Source organism: Anguilla rostrata, chromosome 6 (assembly GCF_018555375.3).
Source record: "Anguilla rostrata isolate EN2019 chromosome 6, ASM1855537v3, whole genome shotgun sequence".
NCBI lineage: Eukaryota > Metazoa > Chordata > Actinopteri > Anguilliformes > Anguillidae > Anguilla > Anguilla rostrata.
This window is the reverse complement of record NC_057938.1, coordinates 27,861,003-27,885,933: the sequence shown is the minus strand read 5'-3', so window position 1 is coordinate 27,885,933 and position 24,931 is coordinate 27,861,003. Positions and strand designations below refer to the sequence as shown.

General features: G+C 41.0%; 1 protein-coding gene across 1 annotated transcript in view; it reads right to left on the bottom strand.

The window, feature by feature from the left end:
* The window catches only part of itsn2b (intersectin 2b), a 112,767-nt gene that overhangs the window by 31,260 nt on the left and 56,576 nt on the right, over positions 1 to 24,931 (bottom strand). Inside the window, exons 9-22 of the mRNA XM_064341028.1 lie at positions 24,868 to 24,931; positions 23,319 to 23,456; positions 21,273 to 21,376; positions 19,986 to 20,248; positions 19,029 to 19,178; positions 17,943 to 18,083; positions 15,835 to 15,922; positions 14,421 to 14,560; positions 7,705 to 7,785; positions 5,885 to 6,024; positions 3,657 to 4,447; positions 2,323 to 2,447; positions 1,675 to 1,841; positions 1,089 to 1,209 (exon numbers count right to left, since the gene is read on the bottom strand). Of these exons, the coding sequence (XP_064197098.1) occupies positions 1,089 to 1,209; positions 1,675 to 1,841; positions 2,323 to 2,447; positions 3,657 to 4,447; positions 5,885 to 6,024; positions 7,705 to 7,785; positions 14,421 to 14,560; positions 15,835 to 15,922; positions 17,943 to 18,083; positions 19,029 to 19,178; positions 19,986 to 20,248; positions 21,273 to 21,376; positions 23,319 to 23,456; positions 24,868 to 24,931 (2,513 nt within the window). The remainder of the gene's footprint in view (positions 1 to 1,088; positions 1,210 to 1,674; positions 1,842 to 2,322; positions 2,448 to 3,656; positions 4,448 to 5,884; positions 6,025 to 7,704; positions 7,786 to 14,420; positions 14,561 to 15,834; positions 15,923 to 17,942; positions 18,084 to 19,028; positions 19,179 to 19,985; positions 20,249 to 21,272; positions 21,377 to 23,318; positions 23,457 to 24,867) is intronic.

Sequence of the window (24,931 nt, the reverse complement as noted above, 5' to 3'; positions counted from 1 at the left end):
GGAGCTACGGACACACAGCTACAACCCGCGTACGGATGCTATCCTGCACGCATGAGTAGGAGCTAATAACACACAGCTACAACCACCGATACACATGTATGGACACACGGACGCTACAACCACCGATGTATGGACACACGGAGGACAACAAATAACGTTACAGAGGTGAGGACATGCCATAGCTAGCTAGCTATATAGTTAGCCAAGTTTTACTCATGACACTTTTAGGATATGACTAATCCCTGGAATAATTGCTAATTGCTGATCCCTGGCTGTATGTGTAACGCTACGGTGCCCTGTGGGTCTGGACAGTTTTGTGCTTCTTCTGAGCTATGCACGCTCATTGAAATGCATTGAGGCTTGATTTGAGGACAGTGCCAGTTGGAATTTGAAGCAAGCCCACACAATTCCTTCAGGAATTGTAACCTTTCTAGTTTAACACACAATCCACTTATAAAGCAGGATAGTTACTGAAGTGATGGGATACCTTCATACATGCATGTAAAACACCGCAATCTGAACTGACCTTGGAACTGCAACTGTAGCCTCTGAGTTACAAGCCTAGTTCCCTCACCACTATACTACACTGCCATCCTAGATTAAATCAACTGCCAGGAATCCCAGCCCATTGTGGACAATTTAATACTCCAGGACTTGAGTCCAGCATCTCTGCACTGGTTTTAACGATCAGTTTCAAAAAAACTTACACTAGGAGCAATACAGGCAGATATGGTCCTTAAATGCACATATAGTGAACAATAAACAGGACACAGCAGTAAATATAACATTAGTTGAAAGTGTAAAATTTGTAAGTATCTAATTCAATGTGGAGAGGCAATGTTGGCAATAGTGGCATTATGGTCCACAACATGCCTTTGTACACCAACAGCACAGCAGTACAGATTTCATCCAATGGAATCAAGAGATAAATAGAGTCTTACAGACAAGTGATGTCAGACTCTGGTGACTGTACTTTCCTACTCCCCTCTGTACCAGTGGTTTGATGTGGCCCTCAGAATTCCCTGTTAGAGACTCAAGAATCAGCAGTGGAGTGGAAGTCACATCTACACATATCCCAGCATGCCTACCTGCCCATGCTCTGTGGTGACTGAGGCTGGGGCGTGGGTGGGTGTGAAGGCAGAGTTCTGTCCCACATTGCTGGGGACACACTGCCCTGTGGAGGCTTCACTCCCCTCTGTCTCCAGTCTGCTGGAGGGGAAAAGAAATACATTATTATTATTATTATTATTATTATTATTATTATTATTAATAATAATAATAATAATAATAATAATAATAATAATAATAATAATAATAATAATAATAATAATAATAGTATTACTAGTACTGGTAGTATTAGTATAGTTCTTTTCATATATGGCACCCAGTGCACTTCACAATGAGAAAAAGAAACAATAAAAGAATTATTAAGAAGCAAGTACATTTTCTGAAGGAAAAGACCAAAGCAAACAAACTGAAGTACAGGTACTCAAAAAAGGAGAGACTGATGACTGACATTAAAAAGCAAAATTCAGTCACAAAGAACAGATAGGTTTTTTTTAATCAATGGTTAAAATGGACAGAGGGCATGTTACTGCTACAGAACTACCGAGTCTTATCTGCCCTCAAAAACTGGTTCGTGGGACAGGGCTTGAAGTACTAAAGACCTTGCACCTGGAGGACCCTGCGCCTGGCACTGACTGGGAAGTTAAGGCATGTTTGGCAGTAGGTGAATTTTCTGGTTTGGCCTGTTGCTCCACGTAGCTTGCAGGGAACCAGCCCATCTTTCCCTGGCGACTTCCATACAGCCATCCTGGCTCCCCCTCAGTCATCTCATCCACCTGTGTGTCATCAGGGGAAAGGAAATCAGATGCAACAGAGAGGCCATTTCAAATCAAACGGCCAATGGCTGTGGAAATGGTTTTTAAAAATATTCATAAGAAATTCCATTCCGTGAATTAGTTTCAGAATGTTTGCTGAAAGGTGTGGAGATTCAAATATTGAGCTCAGAATTAAAGACACAATGAACCAGTTCAACCAACTCATAACTCGTTATGGAAACAGCCATTTAATTTGTTAAGCACTCTGTTGATGAGGACTGGGCTTTGGCCTGCTCAAGGAGCTCACGCTTTGGAAAAGGCAAAGGGCACTGAACTCCTAATGTCCTTTCCATATACACAGCAGTACTGCTTTAACATACTGCAGTCTAGCACGCTGATTGCATTGCTCTCTTTAATGGATGAGATACCTGCTAAACTAGCTATGCAAGTCCAGAGCTACATACACAAACATAAAATCACAGTATGGGAGTATGTCCTGTACCTCTATCAGGTCATCAGCCTCGAAGGTTAGTTCATCTGTGTTTCTGGCTACAAAAGGGTAGAGAGCTCTGTAGGTGGTCAGAGCTGCAGACTTCCTGTGTGCCGAAGTAACGGGCCGCAGACCGGCTGAAATAAAAATTCACAGCTGTGTCACTGCACTGCTTCTCCAGCATTACTGAAATATTACATGAGATTTATGTGCGTCACTGTTTAACTGCATTTATGATTATGTTAATTTGTCCAATTACTTTTGAGCCCCTAAAATTGTGTGTGGGGGGGGGGCTATGTATGAAAATGGTTGTAATTCTTACATTGTTCATACAATATTTTTGACAAAACCCTTAAATTAAAGCTGAAAGTCTACACTTAAATCACATCTTGATTGTTTCATTTCAAATCCATTGTGGTGGCATACAGAACCAAAATGATGAAAACTGTGTCACTGTCCAAATACTTATCGACCTGACTGTACATAGAGAGGGATATTACAGTGTTGCAGTGCATAAACACCTCATTACAAAGACGAATGCACATTTTTGAGTTCAGTGGTACAAAAACCATAGGTACTGGTCTACAGAGATGTGGAAAAAGTGATATGGCCAGATGAGTCATCCTCCACCACATTCTCGATAAGTGGGCTAGTGCATGTGTGGTGTACACCAAGAGAACGGTACAGGCCCGATTGATTGACCCCTACAATGAGGGGACCGGTGGCTCTGTTATGCTCTGGGGGGCATTTTCCTGGCATGGTTTGGATCCACTTGTCCCCTAGAGGGAAGGGTCACTGCAAATCATTACCAAGTTATTCTGAGAGCACGTTTATCCTATGATGAAAGATTTCTATTCTGATGAGAGTAGTCTCTTCCAAGATGACAATGCCCCCATCCACAGAGCATGAGGGGTCACTGAATGGTTTGATGAGCATGAAAATGAAGTGACTCATATGCTATAGCCTTTGCAGTCACCTGATCTCAACCTAATTGAACACCTACGGGAGATTTTGGACTGACGGGTTTAAATTTTTATCACCCGGCTGTATGTTACCTGCTCCTAGAGTACTAACTAAATTTGGAGTTTTTATACATCTCAGACACTTTAATTGAATCTATTTACAATCTATGAAATCTATTTCTTCAAATTGAGGTTTGATAGTTACAGTAATGATCCTAAGGTTTGGAAACCCTAAGTTGATATCAAGTTTCAGCGAAACTAATTTAAACATTTTAGAATTTTCCCCAGCAGACCAGTCTGAGAGCTGTTCTAATGTACAGCATTATGCTTTAGGTTGCTTGGCCCTTATACTGTGTTTTAATTAAGACAATGAGTTATTGTCACCTTTTCTGTCCTCTAGGCGATTGAAAATGGCAGAGAGTTTTTCATGAATTTCTGCTTTGGCACTGTTCTGGTGCTGTTGTTGTTGTTGAGGTTTCTGCTGCCTGGCTGCTTCCTCTTCCTGCTGCTTTCTCTTCCTCTCCTCTTCCTGTCTCCTCTTTTCTTCTTGCTTCCTCTTCTCCTCTTCTTGGTGTCTTCTCTCTTCTTCCTGTTTCCTCCTTTCCTCTTCTCGATGTCTCCGCTTCTCCTCTTCCTGTCTCCTCCTCTCCTCCTCCCGTTTCTTTCTCTCCTCCTCCTGCCTCTTCCGCTCCTCAGCATCCCGGATGGCTGCCTCTTGTGCACGCTGCTTGCGCCTCTCCTCCTCCTCTCGCTCACGCCTCCTTTCCTCTTCCCGCCGCTCCTCTTCTAGCCTCTTTCTCTCCTCCTCTAGCCTCTTCCTCTCCTCTTCTAGCCTCTTTCTTTCCTCCTCTGCCATCCTACGCTCCTCCCGCTGCCTCTCCTCCTCCAGCCTCTGCTCCTCCTGCTTTCTCTGCTCCTCTGCCCTCCTCTCTTCTTCCCTCCTCCTCTCCTCTTCCCTTCGCTCGGCCTCCTCCTTCCTTCGCCGCTCCTCCTCTTCTGCCAATCTACGTTCCTGCTCTGCCCGCTCCAGGGCAGCCCGGAGGCGTGCCTGAGTCTCCCGTGCCTCCTCCTCCCTCTGCTTGGCCTCTCGTTCCTCCTGCAGCCTCCTCTGGCGCTCTTCTTCATCCTTCTTCAACTTCTCCTTCCATTGGCGCTCCTTCTCCAGCTTGGCTTTCCTGTGCAGACAAGAATGTAACAGCCAATGAGGAATTAACAGAGCACCAAGAATTCCAAGACTCTTCAGACAGTCAAACACCATGAATAACCCTCAAAACCATCAAACCACAGAAAAGGCAATGGTATTCATTCGCTCCTTAGCCATTACTGTCGCTCAGTTTGTGGACATGATGCACATGCTTACCATGTATTCTGTTGTATTCTTGACTTCAAATGCACAACCCTAACCCTTTCAGTTAATTTCCAATGACTGAAAGCACAGTGCTCATTGTACGGTCAATACTATCCATATGGTGGATTTGTTCTAACCACATGAATGAGGATGTTTACACAGTCAGCTTCCCATGTTCTGACAGGTTGAGGTTTATTGTATTTAGCCACATTAAAGGGTCTGTACTGGGTCAGCAGGAACCATCTAAACCACAAAACAGTTCAAATTAGAGCAATGCAGATTAAAGCAGAACTGTTGCATGTGAGAGCTATATTCATTCTTATTGCATTCATTTTGTACCACATCACAGTGATTCTCATACTGTAACCTAATTAACAGAACGAAAAGCCTGAATATTTTTAATAAAAATTATATTTTACTCTTTGCAAAAACATATAATGGATTTAACCAAAACAGCTGATCTTCACTCATTTGCATTTTGGAAAAATGTATCTAAAATAAAAACATCAAAACAACTAGTCTATACTGAAAACTATGTGTAATATTTATTTGAGTTCCCACTAGGAAGGCATCAGAACCAATGAATCACAGCAAAGGTGAATTTATGGAATTGTGCCTCTGGCCAGCATTGCAGTATAAAGGAAAATAAAATTTTGCTTATGTTTGTGTATCCACAGTACATCTACAACCTTTTCTTTCCCACTTTAATAATGAGATATTTCAGTGGAAAAATACTGCCATAGAACGAGGTGTCAATGTTTCACCATTATTAAATGGTGATGTCAGGAAAAAAAGTTTTTTTGGATGGGACAGCTTGCCAGAATTGTTTTTCAGCTTCAGTGAATTAGATGAATGTGTATTTTTCCATCAGTTTTCAATTTTTAGCACCATACATTCTCTGGAAGAACTCGCCAAACTAGGCCACGTGTTTTCCAAACCATTGCTTTGAGAGGTAGCCCGCCCATGGCAATAGCACACTTTGCCATAGGCCAGTATTTATTTAATGTATTCTGATGGAACATCCTAATGGTTTCTGTACCGTTGCTATGTCTTCACATGTATCAGAGTTACCAGATTATGTCAGATAAATTTACTGGAACTGTACTGGAAACAGACTTTACTGGAAATGACTGATATTAGTAATACTGGTAACCCTACAACACAACGAATTCCCGGTTGTTAATGCCTTCCAAAGCACATATTTGTGAGGAACAGCTGATGCAGTGTATCGGAGATGTGCGTTGTGAGTGGGGCTCTATATTACCTGATGGCCTCCTCTTCCTCCTTCCTCTTCTGCTCCAGCTCCTCCTCCCTTCGCCTTTGGATCTCCCGGAGCTTCTCCTCCTTGACTCTGCAGAGTTTGTTGAGGGTGGCCTGCTGTTTGCTCTGGCTCTCCCTGAGCTCCTGAAAAGGAACCGTTTTGACATGACCGTGGTCAGTGCAGGAAGGGGCAGTGCCAATGCCTGTGTTATTAATCCTGATCATGTTTGGTGTGATTGTGAGAAAAAGAAATCTTAATGGTACACAAAGCAGGCTAATAATGCTAAATGGTGTTTTGTTATAAATAACATTTAACTTAAAGCCTCAGTCTAATTAAAACATCATATACAGCTATTCCTGCTACATATGCCGTATACTCAAGTTATACATAACTAACAATCACAGAATATAAAAGTTTATTGGTAAAAATAATGTAAACATGATTTTAAAGCTGTCTGCACAGAGATACAGTAAAGTATATGGTGAACTATAGACATGAGTCATAAAAATCTTTCAAGATAAATTCTTGATAAAGACATTTTAAAAAGTTTAAAAGTTTTGTGAATGAGACATATAAAACTTCCCCATCAAGAGTCACGGCAGTGTGCTGAGAAATGACCCATCACACAGTATGAACACTTCCTGGATGTCAACCTCAAGTGACACTATGGACAGGGTTCTGAAGTTCAGGAAGAAACTGGGTGGTGTACCAGCTACAACACTTGCCCAAGATTCAGTGATGACACCTTCTGACTATGCCAGTGGGATGTTGTCAGACTCCCGTAAGGGTAATGCAGTTGGCCACAGCATTACCCAAGCACGGAATTCCCTCCAAACCAGAATACAATTATACATTTAGGAGGGAGCAGAAATCACAATAAAATCTTTATATCAAGAAAGACTGTCAAAATATTTCCTTTCCCCTCCTTTTCCCCCCTCATGTGGTGGTATTGTGAAAAATAAGCATTTTAAAACTGAAAAATGAAAATATTTTTGTGGCTTGGAATATTAGGGGGCTGCTGGTTGGGCTGTCCTGTTAAAGCACTGTTTTACTTCTTTAATACTAAAAACACAAAATCTAGGCCGTACCATAATTGACTGTGACCTGTATACCTTAAGGGTGATGTACGATTGTCACTAGTTTCAGCTGGCTACAAAGACAGCATCTCATCAAACCCCAGCTATCTCTGCTGGTCTACTGGGTGCCCAAAAGTCAGCATGGGAAGCTGTAGTTGGAGGGTTGGTCAAATTATAACCAGTGCATGTTAAAATACTGTTCAGGAGAGGTGTGAAGCATGCCAGTTTAAACATCCTCTAGATGTTCCACTAACCTGACAAACAGTTCTTGCTAATCCTTCCAACAAAAAACTACTAATAAATGCAAAATGTGTTCACATTGAGATACACAAATATACAAAATGGTGCTCTTGTGGCGATATAATCATGATGTATACAGAAAAAGCATGTTTTTTAATGATCATATCACTATGATGTACACAGAAATGTCATTGTCAATGTTGTGATGCACACTGTATGGACACTGTATGTTTTTCCACAGAAGCCAGACAAAATCAGATGGTTGAGAGGCCAAAGTAGGAGAAAAGAGACAAAAGAAAATAAAAAAATAAAAAACATAAAATGTTACAAGGAAGGATCCCAATTAAAGTACTGCCAAAGAAATATTAATAAAAAATGCATTTAAACAAAGCATGGTCATTTTAAAGTGGAAGTCACAGGCAGAGCGATACCACCGTTGATAAAAAAAAACTGGAGGTTGAGAATGAGCATGATACAATGACAGACAGGGAAGGTGAATAAAACAACCTTTATTAGAAGGAAGAGATTGCTAAGACAGCCCAGCAAAGAGAGAAGACCTTGTAGCACGCAGTCATCCATATCCTCAAACTGCAGAGGTAGCAATGGAGGTAGGAGAGAGGGAAAAAGAGAGAAAAATACAGGCCACCAGCAGGAAGTTAAAAGGAGAAAGGGAAAAGTCTGGCAATTATTAGGTGTGAATAGTGTGTGAATAGAGAAGACAGGAGATTTGACAGGTGGGATATCTGGTTTACATGCTTTGTGTAAGTTTATAATTCAGTGCCTGCTGGCCATGGGTGTAGCTAGCAACTGGAAGGGCTTCACAATGGGGCAGAAGCCGCAATACAGGCCAGACGCCACAGTTTCCAGGGCCTGAGAACAGCTCTGCAACAGACAGCTACATAACAACAGCACAAAGTAACCATAATCTTTATACTTATAATCTTTATGACACAGATAAACAACTCCTACCTACAATTTATGCACTGGTAACATTGCAACTACAGGTTAGTGATCAGAGATACAATAAACGTAGAAATGAAAAATAGGTGCACAGCAGGGATGCGAATAGTATTCAATGTATGGCTGTGTGCCATTGCATATTTACGAGCATGCTAGTGGACTGATTGGAACCCATTTATTGTTGGCTTCCACTTTGGACAGAAATGTGTGTCCAAATAAGACCTGGAAGAACACAGGACTGTGCATATTGAGTGTTCAGTGTCATTTACATTCCAGTGTACAGTATACAGGCTCACTGTTAGCTTATTAATTTCAGCAAAACATTCTTTGAGTTATAATATTTCTCAAGTACCACACAGTCACACAAACAACCATATTTGACTTGTACAAACTATGCTGATGATAGTATCAGAAAAAGGTGTCAGAACAAAACAATGAAATGCAAGAAACAGTCATATCCCAGAAATGCAGAGGTGTATTCATGCGATTCCAACTTGAAAAAAGTACACCACACATGTAATTGATACTTTCTTCCCCTGAGGTGAATGACTAGGCTGCAAGTGGGCTCAAGTGTTATGGAGGACCCTTAAGTAAGAATGCTTGATGACCAATCTAGACAGTTCACAGAATTTCTGGCATTGACAACTCTCTGTGTCGGGGGGGGGGGGGGCACTGTCGATGGGATATAAACTCAACAAAGTTCCATCACTTGGAACTTTCCAAGTGATCAAGTGATCTAAAAATTAGATGGATGTCATCAAAACATAAATTTGTTTCTATGTACACTTTGTCCTCCTTTTAGGTCCTGTGACCCAGTGGCCTCTATGTGAATAGTTTTATTTTGTTCTTTTATTTATATCAAACACTGTCAACTTTCCCACATATTATTTAGCAATAGTGCAAAGATATGGCAATTGTCTAATTTTAATAGTAGTTTGAGTTTTTTTTACTTAATGGTTAGTGTGACTCCTTTTTAGTTTAATGCATGTATGTTTGCATAAGAGCCAAAAAAAAATTAATTAATTTTTTAAAAATTGACACCCAATGCGCTTGTACATTCTCCACTGCCAATTTGACTGAGTGAAGACATCCATTCTCACCCAGACCGTGTGGTGTCACCAGCCTGCTTCTTTTCACACCACGGCCCACAGCCAAGCTCACATAGGGTTGCACTAGTGGAAGACATGTCATATGCAGCTTTTGGCATGTCATCGAGTGCTCGATCAAGCAGTAGGGGTCGATAGAGAGCGATGAAACGCGAACTCCTAACTGACTGAACCCCGGCAATGCAATTACACCAATTACGTATCGCCCTATAATTAGGGGTCCAAGCAGCGAAGCTGGTGGAACCCTATTGTATTTGTTAGGATTATTATTATTAGTGTGGTTGCCTTAGGCAACACATATTATTATTCTTTCTTTCCACCCATTTTTTGGACCGCTACTCCTCCCAGAGTTTTCACACCACATACACGTGCCATATGTCAAATTGACCGGCTTCTTTGGGAATTGCGTGCTATTACTTTGTGAAAAGCGTGTGGAACGGTTTTTGAGAAATATGACTTTTTATGGCCAATTTTTTCCCATAGAGATGAATGGGGAACGTGACGTCATACATATGTGAGCGGTGAAGTTACAGCATTGGTCGGCTTAGCACACGTGATGCAGTCCGCTCTACGTTCTCACTAGCCACCAGAAAGGATATAGCTGAATGCGGAAGTGAACGCGATAAAACGGTATTCTAAATACAAATGAAAACGCTATCAGCTAGGTATATCAACAAACATATGGCTTAGGCATACCCAGAAGTCCTCAATAATAATAGTATTTCACAAGATATTACGCAAATTCGTTGACGACGTTTCGTCAGGTGCAGCGTCTTTGAATGCTAGTGCTAACAAAGAGCAAATGCATTTAATGCAATGATGAGAAAACTTCCGATTGACATAAAACCGATATTCCAAAACCAAAAATAGACGTGTTATACATGGTTAGAAAGCTTATACTGTCACCTATTGAATAAATTAATTCTCAATCAAGCCAGACTGTACTAAAAAGTGCAACAACGCCGTCAACAACACGTGTGCAGCAGCTTCTGGTCCGGTCTTACTCCAGAAAAACAAACTGGCTTGATCTACACTTGATCGATCCAATAGGTGACATAATAATCTTTCTAACTATGTATAATATGTCAAATTTTACTTTTGTAACACCGTGTAATATCCCAGCGTATTGGAAACTTTAGTCTCATTAGAGCTGCATTACGTATTCATTCTATTGTAGCAGGGAAAGCAATGCTTTCTCACCCCAACGCGTTTGCTAAAGTACACAACTCCACTTGCATGTTGTTGATGCACCCCTTGCTGCAACAGAAACTAGTAGTACTGGCTACCAGCCGATACTTATTCACAGAAGCTGTATTTAAAATGCAACTATTTTAACACATATTTCTCGCCTCATTTTCGTTCTTGGAAATTCGTCTCGGCTAACACGTAATAGGACATAACAGATTAGACTCTGAATTACAGCCCAATTAAATGTTTTTAGTTGTCTGGTTAAAATGAGCTGAAATTCGCGCAAAATCATACGTCAATCAAATTAATCTCCCTAGCCCTGTCTTGCTTTTTTTTTAAATGGTGCGATCACGCAGTGTAGACGTAGGGTTTTTCCAAGACCCTCTGAACATGCCAGCTAGCTTTGTGATTCGCCGTCACTCGTCACCGCATACCGCGAGTAAAACACTGAGATCTCAAGTTTTGATGAAAGGATAATTTAGCTCTGAATATATGTGTCGCAAATAAACTCGTTGCCGTGATGTTATAGCATGTACACAATACTCTGTCTCTGCTTATACTACAGAAACTGTTCGCTCTGTTCAGCAAAAAGTCGACTTTGCGTTGGCGGCAACCACACATCACAATTTCTGCAGGAATTGTCTAGTTATTATTAGGGGTCCAAGCAGCGAAGCTGGTGGAACCCTATTGTATCTGTTAGGATTATTATTATTCTTATTTTTTTCCGCTAAAAGTGTCTGAGGCTCAGCAACCATAAGTTGTAGACCAACCAAATTTGGTAGGTGGGTTCCTATGGCCCCCCACTACTCAGGCACTACAATTCACCTATGTCGGCCAGATGGTGGCGCTATAACATAGGGTCATGTTTAAAAGGCCATAACTCCCACACCGTAAGTCAGATCAACACAAAACTTCATCGACCGATGCATCTGAATGTGCTCTACAATTTTTTGCTTTTGGGAGCATCTATGTCCGCCATATTGTTTGCCCACCATTTGGACTTTTTTATTAGTTGGGGTGCGGAAGAGCTGTAGCTCCAAATCTAAGTGTTACGACATCTAGTAAACTTCTTTACGGCAAGCGACATCCATGGCGACGCAAGTAATCCGACACCGTAGGGTCTAGTTTTTATCAGTGAGGGGAGGGTCTGAACGTCGGGGAAGCAATGGAAGACAGTGCCACCCAGAGTGCATGCTAGGCTACCAAAAGTTTGTTAGTAAAAGCTTTTTGAGAGGATGAATAATTACTTTTCTTGAGCCTGGATCCATTTTAAGACAGTATCGGGTGAGTTTGTTTAGTCTTTGAATCTGTCATTATGCTGAGAAATAGCTAAACCATTTTATTGATAGGTTTTGAGTTTCTGTGCAAATGCGCGAAAACACGCTGGTATAATGAAACAATGACGGTAATACATATATAGTCCGCTTCGTTCCGTTGCTACCATAACATAAACTATCTTGTGTCTACAGCTGCAGTTTCTCGCTGCAATTACTAATATTGAATATAAACAAAAGACACAATTTATGCTGTAGTAAATAATACGGTACTCTGAGCGCAGTACGCAGGTAGCAGGGATGGCGAGTTGATATTTTGTTTTTTGCTACTAAAAGTTTGTTAGTAAAAGCTTTTTGAGAGGATGAATCATTACTTTTCTTTGACATGGATCCATTTGAAGACAGTGCGTTCGTTTAGTCTTTGAATCCGTCATTATGATGAGAGAAATCGTATTCTCAATTTAATCTCTAAATTGACTGTAAGCTTAGGGTTGTAACTAGGTAGCTGTTTCGTAGGTGACTTAATGCACTCGTCTTAATAATTGCTTGTATTTTTGCATAGACTGCGTTGTTGCTGTTCTTGTTTGTGTTAGTGTTAATCAGTTTAACCTACAGGGTCTAAGTTGAACTAGCGGTTGTTCCCTGCACTTGGAACGGTACTTCTCTCTAGGGTTTTCGACACAATTGTTCCTGGTTATGGTTATACACTTTGTTGTACGTCGCTCTAGATAAGAGCGTCTGTAATGTAATGTAATGTAATATTCCGTAGCAACAAGATAAACCCAACATTAGCCCTAAAATATTCCAATACAGCATTGAAAACGCTGCTCACTGAATAACGAAATAAACGAGACGAAGTATTTAAAAATTATACCATTCTACAGTCAATATCTGGGACTAAACATTGAATAAATATACAATCTTACCATTGGTTTTACGCGTAGATATGTCCCTTTTGAGACTGAGTGGTCATATATTGTCTTGGACAATCCGTTTGTGAAATATACGCGCATTTGTGATGCCTGAGTAGGCTACCTTCAAAAATAGCTGTGCGTAATACCACACCTGTTGTTTACGGCATTGTCGCCCTTTTTAGTACAATTTGGCTTGATTGACAACTCATTTATTCCGTAGGTGAGAGTATAAGCTTTCTAACAATGTATAACATGTCTGATTTTTCTTTTGGAATAGCGTTTTATAGGCCAGCGTAACCAAAAATTTTCTTATCTGCCAATGTCTAAATAAATAAAACGGTAGCCTGCTCTGCGGCCAGCACGCAGATCGCGAGTTGATATTACGTCTTTTATTTCCGTTTTTTCTCAATGTCGTATTTATTATTTGAAATGTGCATTTATGTGTTATCATTCTATCTGTCTTTGAGGTGCTCTGAAATGTGCATTCTCTGCTAAGCTGAGCCATGGATTGGAATACGTGTCTGACACCTATTTTAGTTGCGGCGCGGAAGCGCTGCAGCTCTACATACACGCCAGACCATCTAAATGCTGTTTTATACTTCTGCTTAGTCTGCATAGTTTCCGTTGTGTGCGGCACTCGTGAAGGGCCAAAACATTTGTGCGGCATATTCCACAGGTTGCGCAGGCCACGTAATTAGATTTTGTTACTGACCGTTATAGTTCAAAATACAACACCTTCAATATACTGCACCAGTGACCACAAAAATGCTCAGCTAAATGTAACTTGTTGCAACGAAGACATTCACCTGACAAAAGCACTTTTAGTCGCATGTTTAACGTTGCCTATCGGTTTTATGAATCAACTGTTATAACCTGTTAGTCAGAGCCGTATGCCAGTGACCTCATGTCAGCAGTCAACCAATCATCTTCTTCACGGCGTATGCGGGCACTGGTTACTAACTACGCGCTATTAATTTCTTGAGAGGTATGCGTCTTCAACGCGGCCGTGGTCTGCAACTGTCGCACATGCCGCACATTGCGCACAACCCCTACACAGACCCATTTTTACGTGTACTATGCAGAAGTATAAAACAGCCTTTAGTGTTACGACATAGTAAAGGCCTTTACGCCTAGCAGCTAGGAGACATCCATGGCAATGCAGTAGATATGTTGGGTGAAGGTATATGATCATGAGGACAAAACCATTTAAAAATCGCTCCATAGGGGGCGCACTTGTGTCAATGCTTGGACCTTTCCCAACGCCGCTTGCGGCTTTAATTAAGATTCAGATTCAATCCAAGACTGTGTTGCTCATCCATGCACCACAGTGTGGTGCTATAACTGAATGACCCACCCAGCAGCCTGACAATAATGAGGTTTGACAAAGTATAACTGGTCATACTACTTCCGGCTGGCCCATTGGTCTGTAACTCGGGCTGTCATATGAGGTCTACACTTCTTAATATCAGTGCAAAAGTTCAAAAAAATTTCTCCCTATGCCCCCTTAATTGACTGACAGCAGTCAACCTGAAATATTTACTGTAGTCAACAATCTTGCACATTTTAGCATTGTGTGAACAAATCCTTCTATAGTTCTGACATTTTATGTAGTTGTTCATCAGTTTTTGGGGATGTTTTCATTTTGTTAAATGGTGCCCAAGTCTTTTTACAATGACTTTTGCATTTTTTTGATAGTTACAAACCCATGGCAAGTGCTTTTTTAAAGGTGCTGTTTCAGTTACTCCTTTAGTTGAAAGTCCCCCTGGTCTGTGAGACCTCACCTTGATGTCCTTGTTGTACTGATCCATCTCAGAGAGCTTAGCCGACGTCTCCTTCTCAAGAGCGTCCAGCTGCTCCTTTAGTTTCCTGCAGGTCAACTCCTTCTCTGAGGCGTTCATCTTCACAGAATTACATGTCGTGGCTACAGAAAGAGAACAGAGGGTCACCCCATTCAGCCCAAACTAAGATGATGACACACTGGTGCTATCCACAAGCAAGCTAGTGTCTGTCACTTCTTTGGAGCACTGTAAGGCTTATGTCCATCCCCTTCATGATTCTCCTTATTTACCAGAACCCTACTACAAAGCAGTGACAAATAAATCAGAGAGCAGCAATGCTGAACTACATATGGTAATTATTCAGGTGGGGTGTGTGTGTGTGTGTGTGTGTGTGTGTGCGTGCGTGTGCGCATGTGTTTGTATTGTGTATGTGCATGTCCATGTCTGTGTCCACTGGGCCTAGAGGCATTCAGAGGAGAGTCCACCAGCAACAATGACCAGGGCAGAGTTTTAACTGCATTTGACTCACTATGGTGCCATACCTCTACATCATCAGTGCAACAAAAAACCTGATATTTCCAAGAGATGAAATTATCAGGTAAAGCAAAAATAATTGCAGATATGATTACAAAGTTAACTGAAATACATATAGTTGAGGCCAAAAGTTTACATTCGCCTAGACTAAAGACATTCAAACTCAATTTTTCACAACTCCACACATTTCATGTCACCATAGTCTTCCTGTGTTAAGTCAATTAGGGTATCTACTTTATTTCCATTTCAAAATAACAACTAAGAGACACATTTATATCAGCTTTAATTCACTTTATCAGAATTCCAGTAGGTCAAAGCTTGTGGAAGACTACCCCAAGCGTTTGATTCACGTTAAGCAATTAAAAGGCAGTGGCACCAAATACTAACAAAGTGCATGTAAACTTCTGACCCACTGAAAATCTGATATAGGGCATTGACGCTGATATAAATGTGTCTCTTAGTTGTTATTTTGAAATGGAAATAAAGTAGATACCCTAATTGACTTAACACAGTTAATGTATGGTAACATGAATTATGTAGAGTTCTGAAAAATTGAGTTTGAGTGTCTTTAGCCTATGTGTATGTATGGGGCGACATAGCTCAGGAAGTAAGACCGATTGTCTGGCAGTCGGAGGGTTGCCGGTTCAAACCCCGCCCTGGGCGTGTCGAAATGTCCTTGAGCAAGACACCTAACCCCTAACCTCTAACTGCTCTGGCGAATGAGAGGCATCAACTGTAAAGCGCTTTGGATAAAAGCGCTATATAAATGCAGTCCATTTACCATTTACCATGTAAACTTTTGGCTTGACCTGTAGGATGAGAGCTTTCAATACACAAAAAGATAGATGTCAAACAAACATGAGGCACAAGGATTGGCACTCACAGGGTAGGTTGTTCAGACTCAGATTACGCAGCCTGTCACTGAGCATCTGTTGCTCAGGGACCAGCTGAGATAGCTTCTTCTGACTATCCTGGACAGTAAAAACAACAAGCCATTTTACACAGGCAGCAGCAACAACCATCAGCCTTAAATTAAACTCAAATAAAAAACTTGATGCAACAGGAGAGACTGGGCAAGTTAAAACTTCCCACATAAAATGCTTAAAAACAACCTTAGCTCTCTGACAGCTGTCTGGCAACAGTTTTCAATTCAAATACTTAACTAACTGATTAATGAAATTATATAAAATGTTCTCTTTTGACAGGAGTGCTTAAATGTTCTGTAAAACAGGCTATAGGCACAGGCTATATAGGTCCCAGTGAAAAAGTTTTGCTTATTTTTTAAATTTAGGAATACACAATTTGATGGCACCCCAGCCAAGTCAGAACTAAAGCACACAATGCACAATGTAGACTATGGGCCAGACAGTATCAAAGCTTTAGCCGCGTTTCCACCGCAGGAACTTTACCCCGGAACTAGGAACCTTTTGAGGAACTCAGTGCGTTTCGACCGCAGGAACTAGGGTCTAAATTTAGTGCTTTATTTTACCCCCAAAAAAGTTCCTGCTCGGCGGGAAGTACTTTCCTAAAGTACCGGAACCTTTGGGGTGGGGCGCAAGCGCTGAAAATTTCTGATTGGTCGACTACTTGCAGTGTTTTATTTCAACCGCCATGTTTAAAAATCTGCAGCCGCAAACCAATTTATTTTCATAATAACTTCAAATCAAACTTGTATGTTATGCGGCGCAGTAGCCTAGTTTTGGTTATAGCCTGCCAACGTCTTACGGAATTATAACGTATGCTCTTCTGTTCTTTTCTTGCTTTAGTATTTGTTTTACAAAATGCTAAGCATTCGTGCTGGGACAGCATATTATGTACCAAAACATTCAAACGGATTAATTCGGTTGCTGAATATTTTCTTCCGGATTTTCTTTGTTAGCCCGTTGTAATTGACTCAAAACATTTGATACAGTTATGTGAGGTATGCGGTAGTTCTCCGTAATTCACATTGGTGATACAGTAAAAGCAAACTGGAAATCACCTTCCACACTTTTTGTCAGGGTAAAATAACAGGTTAATTCTAGTAATCGTCCCTTTAGCTTTTTCAGACTGCCGTAATTTTACTCTGCCATTCTTCAATTCCACAAAAAGACCAGGAAGACTATGGACTAATTTATGGTGCATGGTTCGCATCTGGAGGGCACACTTCGCTGCTCGGCTAGCAGTAACTTCGAAGGAAAGCAAACTGCTAATTTAAATTTTCACGCAAGTCCGAGTTTTCGTTCTATTCTTGTCATTTTGCGATTAGCCTATATGGAATTGACAATGAGAAAGTAATCAAACAGCAAATTGTTTACAACGTGTGCATGTTTTCTGCTGTTGTTGCCAGTTATATTGGAAATGTGAATGCATTCTGTCGCCTCGGATGTCAAGACATGAAAGTGAATGTTCGCATAAAAACATAATGAATGTGTTTGAGAGGATATATAAAACAGTTACAATCTGACTATTGGCCTGTTATATCCTATTTGTTGCATAACAACGGTCCAAGTTCAACTACCAACGACAGTTTTGCTTGACAACGGTAAAATATGCCCAAACGGCTGCGGAAGAATATTTCAATTCCAGGTGATTAAATCGATAAAAATCAATAAATACAAAAGTAACCATATATAGTCATTGTTGGTAACCCGTTGTATATAAGTGGAATAAACCCCTCCGGGCTGTCCCGGTTATTAGAAAATAATGTAGGCTACTTCGGTGGTAGTATGGGGTTACAGAAGAAATCATAGGACAGATGGACCGACGACAACGTCGCTTTTTCATACGTCAGTGGGCTAATTTGCCTAATCTTCGCGGGACTTTAGACCGCGGTGGAAACGCAGACAACAATGGGCTGAAGGAACCTTTTAGTTCCTTGAAAAGTAGTTCCTGGGACTAAAAGTTCCGGGTACTTTTGGTGGAAACGCGGCTTTTGACACAGCCTGTAATTTAATTATTGATGATGCTGCTGTTAAGTCTGCTGCTGCTCTTCAGGAGGTAGGAACAGACCTCAAATTGCTTCTGTAGGCTGTTGATCTCTAGGATGCGAATATCCCGGTTCTGATTGACCAGATCCAGTTCGCTCTTCTGGACCTTCCTCTTGCTCTGGGCATCTCGGAGCCGGTCTGAGATCTGCTTGTGCTTGTCACCCTGGGGATCCAGGCACAGGGTAGGTATGAGTATATCAATGTGATGTTATCATCTTTTAAACTTTATTTTGAAAATGCCTGCACTGCTGCCTCTAGCTCCCATAGTCCATTGCAAAGTCACTGTCACAATGTCTGAGATTTTTTTTTTAACTGCAGTAGACAACTACCACAATAACCAAATATGGATTGTACAAGTGTGGTGAATATTTCCTTCAGAAGACCCAGGGAATTGTTAGTCACAATGCAGTTGTGGGGATGGTGGCTGAAAGACATCATTTTATTATTTTACAAATTTGTAATTATTCCACTAAGACTACAGTAAACTCATTTCCTTGTTGTTTTGGTTTTAGAGAGGTTGATGGTAAGATTGTTCATGGACAATTGTTCCTCCTGAGGATGTTGGTCAGATACTGTATATCACCAACCTCGGTTGATTTTGAATCTCATCCATGCCTCCACTCTTATTTTCCTTGACACTCACCCTCAATTTTTGCGTTCTACAATTTAATATTAAGTAATACAGGCATTCATAATTATTCATTGATAAATGTGAACTAATTTATCCACTATGACTACAGAGGAGACTACAGAGAGTGCAGTACTATTTTGAAAAGCAGTGTGTGACAGCACCTTCATGAAACAGGTCAAGTCTGTGGTGTTCTTATATGAAGTGTTCTGCTTTTCCACAATTATCAACTCTTATGGTCATATGACACTTAAAAAAATTTTTTTTAACTGGTGCATGATGAGATATGGTCACCTCGGCAAACCCTCCCTTGCCACAGTGCGCTAAAACCAACTGCGTCTCGCCCTGTGGGGCTGCCAACCACGGTCGATGCTGGTCTGGTCCTGGATTCGAAAAGTGCTTTAACAGGATGAGCCACCAAGGAGGAGCCCTTTTTAGTGTGGAGTATGCAGCACTGAGGCAGGTCCAGCCGCTCCTCACCACAGCCTCCAGCTCCAGCTCCAGGCTCTTCTTTTTGGCCTTTAGCCGGGTGATCTCCTCCTGCTCCTGGCTCTTCTGCTTCAGCAGCTCCTGCCTTTTTCTTCGCTCCCACTCCAGCTTCCTCTGCCTCTCCAGCTCCTGCTTGGCTGCCTGGAGGGGTAAAAGGGTTTCATGACCCATGATCATTACACAAGTATGGGATCAATATGAAGGTATGACGCTGGGACCTTTAAATGTGTGGTCTACATGGTGGGAAGTCAACACATATGAAATTTTAATTTAAACAAGTTTTTTGGAAACACCAACATTTACATGTTTTAAACATGTTTTCTTTCCTGATGACTACTAGCTTTAATTGCATATCTGAATGTGATTAGGACCAGGTGGTTCCAGTACTCCAATAATTACAGGACTAAAGAGCAGGCAGTATATTCCATATAGACACTGACCTACCTCTACCCATTTACTTATCGATCAAATGTAAACTCTATATACCCTCTCCCACTCCCTCTACCCATTTACTTATCAATTGAATGTAAACTCTATATACCCTCACCTACTACATCTATCCATTTATTTTTCAATTTAATGTAAACTCTATTTTTAAATAAATAACCATTAGTGAGATTAAGCAGTCAAAAATCTTTTGATATGACAGTACAGCAGGACCAGTGAGTCAGCAGAGAAACACGGGATGACAGTATAAGGTGTCTGTCATTTCCAATCACCAAATTATTAAATTACACAAATTATTCTTGTGTACACAGAAAAGTTTAGCTGTTCAGGGCACTTGATGAAAGGATGTCTTTAACTGAACAGACACAGATGGTGCTTTAAACATCTACTTTAAAATAATAATCATTGTTTAAAAGTTGTTTTATATACAGTACCATATATGCTAGTGTACATCTGTAGCAATTACAGAAGTACTAAAATAAGTAAAAACCTGAAGCTTGCCTCTTTTCTCTCAAGCTCCTTCAGTCGTTCCTCCTCTTTCTGCCTCTCAATCTCTCGCTGACGCTCCAGCCTCCGCTCCTCCTCTTGTTTCCTCCTCATCTCCTGTTCACGCGCCTCTCTGTCTCTCCGCTCCTGCTCCTCCCGAGCTTTCTGCGCTCGCCGCTCCTCCTCCCTGCGCTGCTGCTCCAGGAGGACCTGCCGACGCTTCTCCAGCTCGGCATTCCCCCGCTGGAAGTTCTCCTTCAGCTTGTCCTCAAACGACACTGAGACGACCACATACACACACACGCACACACATAGACACACACACAAACCCACATACAGAAAGCCTAGCATCAGCAGCTTTCAATGAACTCCCAAAGGCTTTCATAAGGATTTTTCACTTTTACATCAATAAACAGTCTGGTTACTAAACAAAGAATTAATAAATACTATGAACATGGGAAGGCGAAAGAGGAGATTGAGAAAGAAAATCAAGAAAAGGGGGGACATAGGACAGAAAACAAAAAGATGAAGAGAATTGAAAATGGAAAAAAGAGCAGCTTGAGCGCAACAGCGAAATCTGTGACCAAATACTCAATTTCACAACAACAGCACAACCCACTGTACGAGTGGATGTATGAATAACACTGATGAAAAACTGGGATAGAATTGTCCCTATTCAAAAGTTGTTAAAACACTTCACATGTAATAATGAAGCAATTAATTGCATTAAGGTGACAGTACGTACATTAATGCCTTGTATTTATCAATTTACTTTTATTTTCAGTATTACAAATGAGCTAATTTTAGTTTGCAATTTGTGTATCTTTTTGGACAAGTTTACTAAAGAGTAGCTTATCTAAGTGATTACTCACATCACAACACAATGTAAGTGGAGTGGTGCATCAGTGGTGGTGCATCATTTAACATTTTTGTTGAAATGTTCCAGTGACAGCAGTGCCTATATTTACAAGTTTGCAAAACAGCAGTATAACTTTGATTCTAAACAAGCAAGATCAAAATATCAGTTAATTTTACGTTTCAGTTGAGCAGACGGCACTGCCATGTGGCTGATACATTTAAACTAATTTTGGATGCTGCACCACATTGTGGTTCATGCACAAGAAATTCTCACTCTAGAAAAATAAACCCTGGAATTCTCACTCTAGAAAAAATTTCCCAAGACCATTTCACTGAACAGCCATGAAAGACTGTATTTTCTTAAAGATCTTAATCCATGACAGGCTACAACTGAAATTATTATAGCAACCTTTTCAATGTGTGTGTGTGCGTGTGCATGTGTACCATTAGGCTTGGTCTTCTGTGGGGGCTCTGCCTCCAGTTCCTCTGGGATTCCAACAAAGAGGGGTTGCACTGTCCCATTCACTGAATCACCAGATTTCCCACCTCTGGAAAACAACCAAAGCAAACACATTTTACATGCAAATGTAGACATATTAATTAATCAGTCTCCCTATGCTTAAGGGAAATTGTATGACATCTGTCGTAAGTATACTGCCAGAGGCCACTTCTGGTAAAAGCACGTCTGGAACTGCAGCTCTCAGTTAATCTCTCAGGGCTCATTCAGTCCCTGAGCTCTTCCCCTCCAGTAATAATTCTCATTCACTTAGGAGAGCACATTAACTAAGCCCAGGCTTTTCTAGGTAGTTGGTTATGAAAAAAAATCATATACTGTACAAGGTACCCAACCTGGCCAAACGTATGTGGACACCCAAATATTACACCCATATGTGCTTGTTGAACATCTCATTCCAAAACCATGGGCATTAATATGGAGTTGCTCCCCCCTTTGCTGCTATAACAGCCTCCACTTCTCTGGGAAGGCTTTCCACTAGATTTTGGAGCATGGCTGGGGAAATTCCATTCAGTCACAAGAGCATTAGTGAGGTTGGGCACTGATGTTGTGTGATAAGGCCTGGCTCGCATTTGATGTTCCAATTCATCTCAAAGGTGTTTGATGGGGATGAGGTCAGGGATCTGTACAGGCCAGTCAAGTTCTTTCACATCAAACTCAGCAAACCATTTCTTTATGGACCTTGCTTTGTGCATGGGGGCATTGTCATGCTGAAACAGGAAAGGGCCTTCCCCAAACTGTGGCCAAGTTGTAAGCACATAATTCACTAGAATGCCATTGTATGCTGTAGCATTAAGATTTCCCTTCACTGAAAGTAAGGGGCCTAGCCCCCGGGCATTTCCCGTCAACAGCCAATCAGAGTTTCAGGCTTCCTATTTCTCCAACCGATATGATACCATTTGGTGAATTATTGTTCCGCTCAGTGAGGAAAAATGGAGGAACAACTTATCATTGTGGTACAATCACACCTGGTGTCATACAATGTTTTTGAAAAAGAGTACAGGGACAAGCGTCTAAAAATTATGCTTGGACAACAGTTTCAACTTGGTAGCTAGCTAGCTAGCTAGAGAGAGATAGAGAGATTGCTGGCAAGGTAGCTAACTAGTGAGAGAGAAATATGGAGAGATTGCTAGCGAGCAAGCTAGTGAGAGGGATAGAGAGGTTGTTAATTAGGTGGCTAACTAGTGAGAGAAATATAGACACAAGGCTAGTGAGATAGCAGTAACAAATATTTGTCCGTGTCCTGACATAACTATAAAAACTAAAGGAGATGTTATGTGGCTATACAGCAAATATGCGTAATGACGCCGTTATTTCTCTTCAATAATACGTAGCTGCACGAGACCACTAAGGATACAACGGGAAGCTCCGGCCCCTCCCTCAGCCTAGTATACTTGAACTACTCATCAACCGAGCTGCTCGCTGTGTGAACGCAGGGTTACAGTTGACCTAGGCAGATCTAGCAGAGCAGAAATTTGACAAACTGACTTGTTGCAAAGGTGGCATCCTATGACAGTGCTATGTTGAAAGCCACTGAGCTCTTCAATACGACCCATTCTATGTTTGTCTACGAAGACTGCATGGCTGCATGCTTGATTTTATGCACCTGTTAGCAATGGGTGTGGCTGAAGTAGCCAAACCCACTAATTAGTATGGGTGTCCACATACATTTGGCCATATTGTGTATATTCAGATGTTATTTACAGAGTGGAGTCATGTTTTCAAATGATTGTTTGCATATGACTGTAGAGCTACATTTTGTATATGATTGTAGAAGTATATTTTGCATAAATATGACTGTAGAAACATACAAAATAAGTTGTTATAATTGTTTCATACGTATCCCAAGACGCCCTGGAAAAAGGCAACAAGTGTTGCTGAATGGACCAACCTGCACTTGACGCTGGTGTTGAGAAAAAAAAAGTTTGAAATGAGTCTGTTCATTTCCCCAGCCAGCATTACCAATGCCCATCTACCTGAGAGAGGGGGGGACCAGGTCGGCAGGTAACGTCAGGGGCAGTGGCTGGCCGGTTTTGGCCATGTCCACCAGGTGCATGGCCAGGATGAACTCATCCGCCTTCAGCTGCCCGTCTTTGTCCACATCTGCCAGGTTCCTGTGGGAGAGCAAGGACAGCAGGCTGTCAGCAGACAGCCCATTCTACTCCAGGCCTCTGTGTCCAGAGCTCAAGGAATTTTAGTACATGAATAGAGTTCCAAGGTGGCACCTGTTTCTTAGCCCATAATGAATCTGCTTCAGAAGTTCGGTTCACTGGAACTGAAGGAAACCATTTTATAGGCCTTGACTTGTGATCTTTTTCTCTTGTTAACCATGGGAAGGACATAAGACAAAAATGTTCGAGGAGTGTGAAAAGGGCAGCTATAAAATGAAACTTTATCGCCAAGAACTGGTGCAGCCTGTAGACTGTTCTCAGTATAGTCCTATACAATTCAGATGAATAGCAGCCTTTTTTCCATTAGCTTCCTATCAAAGGACACCTGTGAGTCACAGCTTACACTAAGAGCTTGTTTCCTCACATTATTAGTCAAAACATGTAAATCACAACACCTTTGGAAACAGGTGTTTTCATCAGAAAAAAAATATTTCTCTTTTACATACTACAGGATATGTAACTATATTTTAGGTGTTTTACACAGAGTGTAGATTCTCTGTAAAACACCTATAGACATTTTGTATACAATTGTAGAAATATATTTTGATGATAATAAACTTAATAAATAATTAATTTATATAGCAGCATTAATTGAAACAGCAGCTCAAAGTGCTTCACAACAGATAAAAAATATTTTTACATGACAGGAATAATGGATCAAGCATAAATACAGGGCATGCAAGGTGATAAATAACACATTGAAAATAGCCAATACAAAGCAATACAGCAGAGCTAAAATAGCTGAAAGAGATTAACAAATGATTGACATAAAAATGTAAAAATATGTAATAAGTTGTTCTGATTGTTTCACATGTATCCCAAGATGCCCTGGAAAAAGGCAACAAATGTTGCTGAATGGGCCATCCAGGATTAACAAAATAAATAAATAAATAAAACCTATGAAATATATTACATTTGTAGGCATCTTATCCAGAGCGACTTTTATTTTTTTTTTACATAGCATTTACATTGCATCCGTTTATACTGTTGGATATATACAGAAGCACCTTGCTCAAGAGTACAATAGCAGTGTTCTAACCGGGAATCGAACCTGTGACCTTCAGGTTACAAGACCACCTCCTTACCCATTATATTACACTGCTGCCCATCTAGACAAGGTTTCCCTGTCCTACCCTAACCTCAGCCAAAATAAGATAAATAAAACTGATCAGAGGTCAACACTCCACCTCTGATTGGATTCCAGGGTCTGTTTTTTTAAAACATCATCTTTGACCTGCCAAAGGTGGGGTGAGATTAAGCAAGCAGGATTCCACGGGTTACTACTGCTTTGTCCTCCAACTATGCACCAGGGCACACAGGCTACAAATTGATCTCAGCGGTGTGAAAGACTTACCATATAGTAGCCAGCTGTGTCTGAGTCAGGTTTGTTGTAGCCAGAGCATTCTTCACCTGAGTAC